The 13,197-nt window shown below is 47.9% G+C and overlaps 1 protein-coding gene and 1 long non-coding RNA gene across 16 annotated transcripts in view; one reads left to right on the top strand and one right to left on the bottom strand.

Moving 5' to 3' along the window:
• The window catches only part of LOC309611398, a 545,103-nt gene that overhangs the window by 221,085 nt on the left and 310,821 nt on the right, over window positions 1-13,197 (bottom strand). The gene's annotated exons all lie outside the window — the stretch shown is intronic.
• KSR2 (kinase suppressor of ras 2) overlaps window positions 1-13,197 on the top strand; it is a gene marked incomplete at its 3' end in the record, with an annotated part of 442,928 nt that overhangs the window by 407,178 nt on the left and 22,553 nt on the right. For all 15 annotated transcript variants that reach the window (XM_082355701.1, XM_082355702.1, XM_082355700.1 and 12 more), the window contains 3 exons: window positions 1,222-1,318; window positions 2,352-2,485; window positions 8,462-8,593. In XM_082355701.1, coding sequence (XP_082211827.1) covers window positions 1,222-1,318; window positions 2,352-2,485; window positions 8,462-8,593 — 363 coding nt within the window. The remainder of the gene's footprint in view (window positions 1-1,221; window positions 1,319-2,351; window positions 2,486-8,461; window positions 8,594-13,197) is intronic.

The raw sequence follows: 13,197 nt of genomic DNA, 5'->3' as shown, positions 1-13,197 counted from the left end.
CAGAGCTGGGATTCAAACAGATCCCTCTGATACCTGAGTTCTGGCTGTAACCACACCATCTCAGCTAATTCAAGACCACAGCAGGGCTCGGTAACTACTAAAGGAATGAATACAATGCCAAGAATATTTTAGCAATCAAGTCACAGATTAAAAGAAAAATTCATGCCATCATTTAGACATAGAGGGAAAATGAACTTTCCTAATGTCGTTCCTTCTTCTTTCAGCCGATATTGGATGTGATGAACCAGATGTGATGAACCAGATGTGATTTTAGGGGCTGGGGAATGCTATGGTGAATCTAGAACTCATTCATTCACTCATTCATTCATTCACTCATTCATTTGCGGACTGTTTATCAAGTTCCTGGTCTGTGTGCGCCAGGATTCAGGCTCATTGCAGAGGAAAAGGATGGGTAAACACGCCGGCAATTAAATTAGGTGTTACTGTGTAACGTCCTTTTTCATCTTGTCATTCATCTTGAACCACTGGTCCTCGAAATGAGCTCAGTGAGGTTGAAAATAGTTTGAAAGCCCTCTATCCAGACAGGCATCTGCTTTGGGGGAGTGTTACTGGTGTTTACACACCCCTGTCTAAAGGCTTGAATACATTATTCACTGACGGTACTTAGTACACATCAGCAACTGCTTTGCTGGTCTTTCATCACTTTCCCCACACACCAGTGGCTCCTGGCGAGTGAGAGCAGCTGGGCCGAGGGGCCGGCAGAGTGCCGTCTGAGTGCTGTCTGAGGACCCCAGAAGTTATCAGTTTACAAGCAAATTTTCACCTGTGAGAGCCTGTGTTAGACGGTACGTGGTAAAACCTGCTTCTGGGCTAGGCTAGACTCTGAAGGTGTCCTTGGATGCTGGGGTTAGCTGATAAAGATCCTGAAGAACCCCAAAGGAATTGCTCCCAGACCCAAATCCCAGAACCAGAACTGAGGTCCAGTGCAAGGCTGTGGTGGCTTAGTATCTTGCAGGCATAATAGTGGCATGTCCACACACACCCACTCTCTATGTGTCACTTTTGTGTGTGTGTGCCACGTGGCTTGCGGGATCTTTTTTCCCCAACCAGGGATCGAACCCGGGCCCCGGCAGTGAAAGCACCGAGTCCTAACCACTGGACCGCTAGGGAATTCCCTCTATGTGTCACTTTTAATAACTGTTGTGTGTGGCCCTTATCGTAACAACTGCCAATAATTAATTTTGTCCTTTTGCTTTCCAGCCTCTGTAAGGGCCGGACACTCTACTCTGTGGTGAGGGATGCCAAGATCGTCTTGGATGTCAACAAAACGAGGCAGATTGCCCAAGAAATTGTGAAGGTACCGTAGGGTCTGGAGCCTCCTCCCTGAACCTCAGAAAGACCCCTCCTGAGACTCATGGTCTGGCTTCAGATCAAGTCTGGGCTTAAAAGAAATTAAACTTGACCTGAGCAATACCAGGCTGTGTGTATGTAAGAATTTTGCTGAGATACAACCATGAGGGATGGTCTACTAATGTTTGGTTTCCATCTGGTGCCCCATCATCGTGATAATTGGGCGTGTGCAGAGACCGGGGGTGAGGGACTCTTCTTATTGCTGGAATCCCTTACCCCTTGAAACCTTGAATTCCCATGAATGTAAGCCATCTCTCTCCACAGCTGCTGGGGAAGCATCAAATTGTTTGGTGGTGTTTGGGATTAAAACAGACAGGAACATCCTGTGTTTTCTGGTGGGTGCCTCGTTAGTCCATCGTCTTCAGGTTTTTATTTCCCATTGTAAGTGTCAGGACTGAGCTGCAAAAAGAAATTAAAATGTAACTGCTCATTAAGGCAAAAAGAGAAATCTAGACATTTCACCCTTAAGCTTGACCTCCCATAGACCCTTCTCCATGTTCTTGATTATTGCCTCATGATATGTCTCTTGAGGAGCACAGTGAAATTCTGCAGTTGTGTGGGTTAAGTAGATCTAAGGAACAAGTCTCCTGCAGATGAGTTATTTTGCAGAATGGAAGTGGAGAAGATGGCTGATGGGATTCCTTACTCTGGGGGCCTCTTTTCAGGTTTGTCCCCGCCCCTTTCCCTCTGGGGAGATCTTCCTTCGTTTCTTCTTCAGGAAGCAGAAGAGCTTAGATGGAGATGGTTTTGCTATGATCTGAGGGTGGTGGCAGATTTCTGTCTTGGGGACCCTGCCTGTTCCCACTCGCCATGCCTTCTCCACCCCACCTGCACACCTTGGCATTTGGGTCCCGGATCTGCAGCTGTTCAGTGTGTGGTTTCAGTGGAAAGGCAAGGCGTGTGAATCGTGAACCCAGGCCAGGCTGGCAGTGAGGGCATGGGTATCCTCTGGCAGCTCCCTGTATCCTTGTTTCTTGCAGGGCATGGGCTACCTCCACGCCAAGGGAATCCTGCACAAGGACCTCAAGTCCAAGAACGTCTTCTACGACAACGGCAAAGTGGTGATCACAGATTTCGGGCTCTTCAGCATTTCCGGGGTGCTGCAGGCTGGCAGGTGAGAGGTGGTAGAAGGGCCCAGAGGGGTTCTTGACAGATGACGGTCAGGGGATGAGAAGTCACCCAGATGGCTTCAGTGACCTAGACGCGATGCCGGACCTGAGGTCGCTTAGCTGCGCGGCTAGGCTGCTGAGCCCATGATGCAGTGCGGATGCCCAGGTCACACTGAGTCCCATGGGGCCTGTCTTGGAAATGGCGCGTTTGAATGGGCACAAAGCATCCTTCAGTCCTGCAGCGCCCTTGCCCTTGAATTGCACTGGAAGACACTCTCCTTACTCCAAGCACACACATGGAAGTTGGGCTCCCCCAAGCACCCTCGCTCAAAGTTTTCTTATGAATCCCGTTGTTTTAGTACAGCAGGAGTGTAGTTAAGAGCAAGGGATTTAAAGTCAGACCCACCCGGGGCCCAGCTTGGCTCTGCCACTTATGAACTGTGCCTTCACTTTCCTGCAAGAAAAATGCTGGGTATGATGATTCCTGCCTCAGAGGGTCGTTATGAGGGTAGAATAAGACAACACACAGCAAGCGTCCAGCACGATGCCTGGAGCCCATCAAGCGCTACAAATAATACTGGGTTGGCCAAAAAGTTCGTTCGGGTTTTTCTGTAACACCTTATGGAAAACCCGAATGAACTTTCTGGCCAACCCAATAGCTTCTGTGGAATTGTTGTAATTAGTATTAATTTGCATATACCTCCTCAGTATCACCCAGGAGGGTCATTAACTATTGTTAAGTAATAAACTCTCAGCCACCACTCACCCTAGAGCAAGCTACCTTGAGTTGACCATGTGAAAAACAGCCTGATCCCAAATAAACAACCCATAATTCAGAAGGTCTGCCCTTTGTGGCTTTTAATTTGGAGTGTGTTCTCCACACACACACACACACACACACACACACACACACACACACTTTAAACCCAGCATGTTCTCTCTAATCATGCCTCTTTTAACAAATGGTATGCCTCTCCAGAAAGGCAGCACCCCCCAAGCCCTGGTTTCTCTCATTGTACTTCCATTTCAGCTGCTTTGGAAAATCCCTGATCCCTTTGAGGTACACCCAGGAGCCCCCCAACAAAGTGAATTTTGTTCGTGCTCTGTAGTGCCTTGAATCTCAGTCAGACCATCTGAAATCTGGTGGAGGCTGATCTAGCTGTTCCTGTGTGTTGCAGTAACAAACAGAAGCTGAAGGGTTTTTTTTAAGATTTTACTCCACCCAAAGACATTCATCTCCAAAACTACCTATAGTCCCTAAGATAAGAAAGTAAGTAGACAGGAGATTAACAAATGGATCAATGGATAGATGGAGAGAGTCATCAAGTCAGAACCCAAGAAGCCAAGAACCCACTTAGGTTCTGGTTTACTGGTTGGGGAATCGCTCCCTCCCTGTTTCCATTGCCCCAGGCCAAGGGCAGAGGAAGCAGTTGGTGACATCACTATGAACCCAAGTATTTGTGTCAAGACAAGAGGTTCAGCAGGCGTTGTCTTTAACCTAGTCCAAGGCTCCTAAGAAAAAAAAAAAATCAGATTCCTCCCTCCTGGTGGCAGGTCCACACACTTTCTCCTTGTCAGTGGCTTCTCCCCCAAAAACCAGAGGGCCTCTGATCTTTTTCCTTTATTTATTTATTAAATTTTATTTATTTATTTATTTATTTATTTATGGCTGCATTGGGTCTTCGTTGCTACACGCGGACTTTCACTAGTTGCGGCGAGCAGGGGCTACTCTGTTGCGATGCGCGTGCTTCTCATCGCGGTGGATTCTCTTGTTGCGGAGCACGGGCTCTAGGCGCGCGGGCTTCAGTAGTTGTGGCATGCAGGCTCAGTAGTTGTGGCACACGGGCTCAGTAGTTGTGGCTCGCGGGCTTAGTTGCTCCGCGGCATGTGGGATCTTCCCGGACCAGGGCTCGAACCCATGTCCCCTGCATTGGCAGGCGGATTCTTAACCACTGCGCTACCAGGGAAGTCCCTGATTTTTTCCCTTTAGATTCATGGTTTTCTGAAGCCACAGGGAGACGAGAAAGCAAAGGGAAAAGGAATGACCTTCAGCTCATTCATGGAGGCCCAGTGTCAACCAGGAAGGGAGTGCAAGTCAAGGGCAAGGTGGCTTCTGGCCTTGTCGCCCAGGCAGCACACCGCCCCCGCCCCCACCGTGCCCCAGGCTGGCTGTCAACGCAAACCCGGTTAGTGTTGCAAGAGGCCAGGGAGCCCTCAGCAATCTCTCCCAACCAGAGATCCACAGCCAGGAGCAGCCATCGGTGGCTTCCTGTGCTTTTTTCCCTGTTGGAGGGCAAATAGGGCTCAGTTCAGAACTTTGCTCCCAAACGGTGTGCTATAGAATTCGTGTAGAATTGTGGTTAGGAGTTTAGTCGCTGGAGTTTTAAAGACTTGCAATCAAACGGACGTTAGTTCTTTCACTTGTTACCTCCATGGCTTTGGGAGGGTCACTCAAGCTTTTTGAGGCTATTTCCTGACCCATAGAACAGGGGTGATACCCATCTGATTGTGGGCACATAAGAATTAAGTTGGGTGGACAGCCTGACATACAGGAGGCGCTCAGCAGGAGTTACTTGCCTTCCTGCCCTTCCCTCAGTTACACCTTGGGTCACTGACAGTGCTGGGTGCCCAGAAAGGGGAGATCAGCCGGGCCTGGGGCAGGGGCGGGGGTAGCAGTAAGTGAGCACGTTCTGAACATCCAGACAGATGCCAGGGCTTCCCCTGAGCCCGTCCCTGGCATTGCCTTGCCTACAGCTGTTCTGCCGTCGTCCAGAAAAGGTGTCATTTGAGATGCCAGTGGCATCATGCCTGTTGCCCACAGGCTGTTATTGATCATAATAATAACCATAACGAAGACGATTTGGGTTGGTCACCGATGGGTCCATCACCATGGGAACAGGACACCGCAGGGTGTCTGTGCCAGGCCTGGCTCCCAGACCCCTCTAGGCACGTGCTCACATCCGCCCCAGGATGATGGTTATCGAGCGGCCAGCACCCTTCTTCCTGGCCCAGCCCTACAATTCCAAACCTCCACTGCCCCAGTGAGTCAGGAGGAGGCGGAGGGGGCTGTTGGATGAGATGGGAACTGGGAAGTTTGCCCTTTGGGCAGCAGCATTCCACTCCACCCCACCCCACAGGGCCTGGTCATGCCAGGAGAATGGCAGCTGGCCCAGGCCACGGCCCCTCTTTCTTAGATGACATTCTTACTTTGGACTCTAATCTCCATTCCATTTCTGAGTCCTCAAGTTACAAAAAATTCCCTAGGGAATAGTGATGTCCAGTAATCATGTGTCCTTGGCAGCTGACCCAGCCTTTCTCCTTTCCATCCTTGCACCAGCCATGTGGAGTCCAAGTTCATGTGCCCATTTTGCAAACAAACTTGGATGGGAAAGTAGAGACCCAGGTCTGCTCAAGGACGAACAGCGAGTAAGCAACAGATGGGTCCTTAAACCCCTGCCAGCGTCCCCAATTCTAGAAGCCAGAACTCACTGGACCCTGCCAACTCACAGGCTCGCCAGTGGATTTGAGTCCTATTTTCTGGCTCCAGCAGAGGATGTGTCCTGTCAGGTCTGCTGTGTAGAGCACAGGAGCACGTCATGTGTCACTAAAGCTGAAAGTGAAATTTGGACTATTTCCTTGTTCTATGTATAAATTAGAACAGTGATTTTTTTTCAGCTGGGACTCTCCCACCCCCCAGAGACATTTGTGATGTCTGGACACATTTTTGGTTGTCATAACAGGGAAGGGGGTGCTACTGGCATCTAGTGGGTAGAGGCGAGGGATGCTACCACACATCCTGCAGTGCCCAGGACGGTCCCTCCACCACGAAGAATTGTCCAGCTCCAAACCCAGAACTCCAAACTCCTGGAGCCTCTTCCGTCAGGGTTCTCTCATCCCCTCACACGTGTGGTCCACAAGCTGACTTTAGGGAGAATGCGAACAAACATTTTTTATCTTAATTTTAACGTGTACTAAAAAAAGTACTAGTTTCCATTTACGATCACGTTAAAAGGTAACCTGTTAAAATACATATAAATGAAAAAAATCCATTTGTAGTAAGTGATCGTCTAGAGCAGCACTTTCCAATATGGTAGCCACATATGGCTATGTAATTGTAACTTCAATTAAAATTAAATAAAACGAAAAGTTCAGTTCTTCATTTGCGCTAGCTGGATTTCAAGTCCTCAGTAGTCATGATGGCTAGTGGCTGCCATATTGGACAGCAGAGATGGAGAACATTTCCATCATCATGGAAAGTTCTTTTGGATAGCACTACTGTGGAAGGTGTTCAGATAGGGCAATAATCATGATTATGGGATATGCATGAGTACAGTTAAGGGAGCAGTGCCTCACACCTTAAATAGCTCAAAGCTCACCCTGGAAGATGTATAAAATCCAGCCAGCCCCAGGTCTCCAGCAGGTCCCCACATGCTAGAGGATCTGGTCCTTCATGATCTCACTCTTGATGGTTTGAAGATCCATCCCACTCTCCCTGTGTTAACTGACCTTTTCCCAGGAGTCTTGAATCAGTGGAAACCTCATAGAAGTTCAGATTTCAGTCCCAAATAGAAAGCTGTGTACTTGCTGAAGACTTACAATATGAAGAAGGGAGCCAGTATCCTTTGTCTTCTAAGAATTTGTCTTCTAAGAATTTCACCCACCCATAGATGTGGGTGAAGAGATATATGCACAGTACCTACCCAAGGATGTGCATTGCAGCTTTGTTTATAATGATGAGAGAGGGAATCACCTAAGACCCATCAACAAGGGAATTGTCGTGTACAATTTAATGGATGCGTGGGGTAGCATGATATGTCCCCACTACACTGATGTTCTTTGGGTTTCTAGAACACCCCAAAGAGGACCTGCCTTGGGCCTTTGTCCTCACTTCTCTTCTGCCTAGAGTATTCTTCTCCTTGTTCATATGGCTGGATCCTTTATGTCATGAAAATCTTAGCTCACATTTTACCTAAAGTAAGCTCCCTCTTATCTTTGACACATTCTCCTATTTTAATCTTTCCTGTTTAGATAATTCATTTGTCATCACTTTCCCCTACCAAAGTACAAGCTCCAGGAGGGCAGGGACTTTGTCAGTCTTGTTCACTGCTGTGGTCCCAGTGCAGAGAACAGAGCCGAGGCATAGTGGGTGCTCATAAATACAGTCGGTCCTCATTATTCGCGGATTCCATATTTGCAAATTCACCTACTCACTAAAATTTATTTGTAACCCCCGAATCAATACTCATGGCATATTCACAGTCATTCGTGGACATGTACAGGGTGGTGAAAAACTTGAGTCAACTGATGCACATGTTCCCAGCTGAGGTCCAAGGAGAGGGTGCTGTGCAGTTTTGTTTCAGCTCTCATCAGCGAAGACCAGAGGATGGAGATGGGCTGGTGCAGTGCAGGGCAAGAAGCTCCAGCTCTGGGGCCAGTTGGATGGGTTTTGCAGTTCTGCCCCCTGGTAGTGGGGCAGCCTCAGGGCAAATCACGTAATACTTCTGAGCCTCATTTTCTCTTGTGTAAAATAAAATAGACTGGGATGAATTGTTTTTAGGATTTAAGATTATTATCTTTTTGAGATGTGTGCATGCGTGTGTGTATATATATATTTCCTCCAGGAGCAAAAACTCAGTTTTCACTAATTCAGTGTTTGCTGAGACTTTATAGAACATAAGTGCCACGAATAACAAGAATCGGCTGTATTTGTTAAATGAAGATGGAGAAGGGGGCGCCTCAGAGACGAAGGGACACGATGACTGTTTGGGTGTTGGGTGTCTCTCTCCAGATCAGCCTTTCCTGCACCTCCCACTGAGTCTTGGCCTCAAGTACAAGGTCAGGCAGTGCTTGATGGGGGGCTAGGGATGGGGGAGGAACACAAGAAAGCCAGCAGAGATGGTCCAGGGACTTGGGGTCCGTGATGGAGGACTGGTCCTCCCTGGGCTGTGAAACGGGGCTCACTCTGTGCTTTGCTTCTCCAGGCGTGATGACAAGCTGCGTATCCAGAGCGGCTGGCTGTGCCACTTGGCCCCGGAGATCATCCGCCAGCTGTCTCCCGACACAGAGGAAGACAAGCTCCCCTTCTCCAAACACTCGGACGTCTTTGCGCTCGGGTAGGTAGCCCACCCTGGCTTTTGAGTGCCCCAGCATGGGCAGAGGGGCACTTCCCAAAGCATTCCTTTAGTGCTTTTGGAAGGGACAGGGGATCTGCCTGCGGAGAAAAAGGTGGCTGGATTTCTGGGTGAGTTAGGGGGGATCTGAGTGGGCTGTAGTAGAGAGACCCTAGCAAACCTTCATGCCTGGTTTCTAACTGGTTGTGTGACCATGGCAAGTTACCTGATTCATTCATTCATTCGTGCAATAGCTATTTACTGGGTGCCTATTATTAACAAATTGTCAAAAACTTAGTGGCTTAAAACGACCTTTATTATCTCAAGTTTCTGTGGCCAGGAATTTGGGAGTGGTTCTGAACTGGCTCTGGATCTCGCATTAGGCTGCAGTCAAGATGTTGGCCAGGGCTGCAGTCTCATCTGAAGTTTTGACAGGCTGAGGATCCATCTCCAAGGTGGCCTGCTCACGTGGCTGTTGGCAGGAGGCCTCAGTTCCTCACCACACAGGCCTTTCCAAAGGCTGCTTGAGTGACCTCACAACACGGCGGCAAGAAGCTGCATTGCCTTTATGATCTAGTCGTAGAAATTATACATCGTCACTTCTACCGTATTCTGTTTGTTAGAAGCAAGTCAGCAAATCAGGGGGAGGGGAATTAAGCTCTACTTTTTACAGGAAGGAGTATCAAACAATTTGTGGACATTTTAAAACCACCATAGGTCCCTATTCTCTCTTGTCTGGTGGAAGACAGACAAGGAAACAGTTTTTTTTTACAAAATTCTGTGATAAGTGCTATGCTGGGGATAAACACAGGACTGTGGGAAGAAAGGAGGAACTAAATCCAACCTGGGAGATCAGAGAGAGCTTCCTGGAGGAGGTGACTCCTGAGCCTGTGTTAAAGATTGAGTGTAAGTAGTCCAGGTGAGGGTAAGGTGAAGTGTTCCAGATAGAAGGAACACATGAAAAGGAACAAGGGTGAAAAGAACAAATTGCCCACAATGGAGGAATATGTGGGGAGCAGGGGTGGAGGGAAGAAGAGGAAGCTGATGGATGGAGAATCAGGAAAAAATGAGCCTGGGGTGGTGAGATGAGAGACTAGAGAGGAAAGAAGGCATTCTGCAGGGACCTAGAGGCTGAGTTAAGGAGTTTTCATCTTCAGGGCAGTAGGGAGCCACTGATGGTTATTGAGCAGGAGAGTGACATAATCACACTTTAAGCATTAGAACAATCACTACTGTGTTGAAAACGGAAAGGAGAAGGACAAGACTGGGGCCGGTTGACCAATCCAGGGGGGAGATGCTGAGATTCTCTGCTGAATCAGTGCCAGTGGGTGTGAAAGCTGGGATTGGACATAAGAAGCAGCATTTGGGGGGTGGAAGTGATAGGGCTTGATTGTCGGTTTAAATGTGGGTGATGCCAGATATCTACCTGAAGCAACTTGGTAGAGAGTAGTGTCATTCACCGAAGTGGAGACCCTGGAGGTGGGGCAGGGTTGGGGCGTGCCAGGAAGGCAGAGAGAGCAGATTTGGACACAGTGAGTTTGAGCTACCTTGGAGACAGCCGAGGGGAGCAGCCAGAAGGTGGCTGAATCTACACATTTTAAGTTTGGGAAAGATTTCAGGACTTGTCGGCAAAGAGAGGGTAACTGCAGCCGTGGGAGAGAATGAGATGTCTTTGAAAGTACGGAGGAGGGAGAGAGGGTCCAGGGTGCAGCCCTAAGATGCAGATCCAGACGCTCTGAGAAGGTACAGCAGGAAGGCTTCCGTGCGCCTATCCCTCAGATGGCCATGCTAATCCTCACCTTACCTCGACCATGGGGGCGGTTACACGGACTGGCAGAGATAAGCTGGGAAAGCTGTTTGGGAAAGTTGGAGGCTTGCAGATGTGTGCAGTTAGATTTAGCGCCACCAGGAGATGTAACAGAGAACGTCTTCCATGGAAAAGCACCCCTGCTGCGTCCTCTCTATAAATCGGGGTGGGGGCAGTGTTTGCTGGCACATCAGGATTCTCGCCATCTGTCACTTGGGCCCCTTAAGAGGCTGTCACTTGCCCTGATTAGTTTATGCCCAAATCTTTATCTTGTTAGATATTGTTATCTGAAACCAAATTGCAATAATTAAGTTGGTATATTTTACTATCAATTTAGCAAAAGAAAAAAGACTGTAATTAACAAAATGTACCAAAGTAAGTAATTGGTTTTCCACTGGAGTTTTAATCTTTAGCAATTTTTTTCCCCCTCAAGTGAGTTTCTCTTGAAAGTTAGGTTTGAAAGGAAGTTTTAATGAGGCTTTTATTCCTGACACTGCTGAATTCCGAGGGGCCTGGTGCTCCTGGTTTCCTGCCAATTAGGTGCATCTTGTTGCTTGGGGACATCATGCTGGGGCATGACTTAGAACAAAAATGGACTTTTAAAAGTGTATTGAGCACCGTGCTAAGCTTGTTATGGGTGCTGTCTCGTGGCATCTTCAGAAGCACACTTTGAAGCAGGTACCATTGTTCCCAATTGACAGATGAGGAAACTGAGGTTCCGAGTGGCTTAGTGACTTGCCTTATGGTAATTAGCAATGAAGCTGGGAGTCAAACTTGGGACATCCTGACCCCAGGGTTGGAGCTTTTAACCACAGAGCCCCCAGGCTTGAGAGTCATTTCACCACTGAAAGCCCTACTTCCCTCAGCCGTAAATCAAAGATAATAAAGCCCATTGAGATGTTCTAAGGATTGAATGAGAAAACACCTGTAAGGCACACAGCACAAGGCCAAGCTCCTGATAGGCTCCCTTCCCTGGTTCACATGAGTGGTGCCTACACTCTGTGTGTGCCTCCTTCACTAGGCCCCAACCATCAGCTAGAGGGTTGCCCTTCCAAATAGTTCACTGCCCCAATTACAAAGGACCCTCAAATGGGATGGAGTGTAGGTTTCTCAGTATAGCATAATGGCCAATGGTGTAATTCTGTAGTCAGATGGCTTCAACTCTGGCTATACCTCTTATTTTGCTGTATGACCCTGGGTAAGATATGTAACCTTCATGAGCCTCAGTTTCCCCAGCTGTAAAATGGAGCTGATAATAGCACTTCTTGTTTAAAATGTGGGTTTTATTATTATTCAGTTTTGATGAGGCCAATAGATCAGGAAACAACTACCACTGGATAGTTTGTTATTCACAGTTCCCAGAAGGAGAGGGCACATCATACCACAGAGGGCCACACGGGGAAACACCAGGGTCAGTCAGGAGGCAGAGGGAGCAGGAAGAAAATGTGGGCAAGAGCCGTTATTGTGGTTTTCTCAGGAAGGAATGGGCGAGGCAGGGTGAGCTGGCTTAGCATTGGCTAGTTTAACTAATTTCAGTGGGCTCTGGGGTATGGGGGCTGTCCTGAGCAGGGCAGGGGAACATTGGCCCTGAGTGTGAGAGCCTGATAGAGGAGATGGAGGGACGGTGGAGGACTTTGGATTGGTTAGTTTGCATATGAAAAGCACACTTACAGGTCAGTCCTTTACTATCTCTAGGAATTGGCTAGCCCTGAGAGGGGCAGTCCCTCCAGGGTCAGCAAGCCCCCAGATAGCAGAACATCAGAATAAAAGGCATGCTAATACACCTCCCCCATAATCATAGTAAGTACAGAAGGCTAAGATTAGTGTCTAGCACAGAGTGAAAACTCAGTAAGTGTTATTGTTTATGATGAAGAGAACTAGAATCATCCAGCCCTTAACTTGAGAGCTTCCTGACCACCTAACTCAACATCCCAACACCTGAGCATTACCACCCCTCCTCGCCCCGGAGGGATGAGAAGATGCTAACTGAGAGGTGGACCCCTAGAAATAGCTGGTTTGATACAGTCCTCTATCAGTAAAAAGGATAACTGAGTGCTTCGTGTTCTTTAAAGCAAATTTACATAAATCATCTCAGGTCAGAGGAAAGATCATTTCCTAGGGCTGTTTCAGTTAGCCCCTGAGTTGGGGAATCGTCTCAGTGAGTTGAGACCTATCCCCACCGTACAGCCCTCTGAACACCCCGACGCATGCACCGTGGTCCTCACTGCCGCCACACCTCCCAGCGTCACTTATGCACTGCCCAGCGCATCTCCCCATCCGTTCCCACGTGCCGCTCACTGCAGCAGGCACTCGTTTCTTCCGTCATTACAACGTCATGATTTATGAAACAGACGATAACACAGTCGATCTCTCTAGAATAACTCCGGCATCGAGTTGTTCTGGCATTCCGCCTCCCAGATGAACATTCTCCCACTGCAGTTTTATCATCATTCTCATTTGGCAAGTAAGGAAACCTGGATTCAGAAGGGAAGCAACCTACCCAGTGACATATTACTAGCATAGAATAGAATCAGGACTTGAACCCAAGGCAGTCTGACCCTCAGATTGTTTTTGTTTTTTTTTCTTTCCACTATTTCAAAGGAAGTTTCCTTCTTAGAAAACACAAATATAATAGAAAAAAATTCTGTCCTTTCTATCACTGAGAGGTAGCCCTTGTTAACATTTTGCTGTGTTGCTCTTATTCTCTTGTCCATACATATATAGTGGTATTTAAAAAGCATAACATACCTTATATACAGTTTTGTGTCCTGCTTTTTTCACTTAAAATTATATTTTGAGC

This window comes from Balaenoptera borealis, assembly GCF_965194805.1.
Source record: "Balaenoptera borealis genome assembly, chromosome: 14".
Classification (NCBI taxonomy): domain Eukaryota; kingdom Metazoa; phylum Chordata; class Mammalia; order Artiodactyla; family Balaenopteridae; genus Balaenoptera; species Balaenoptera borealis.
The sequence above is the reverse complement of the archived record's forward strand: the minus strand, read 5'-3'. Positions and strand labels throughout refer to the sequence as shown.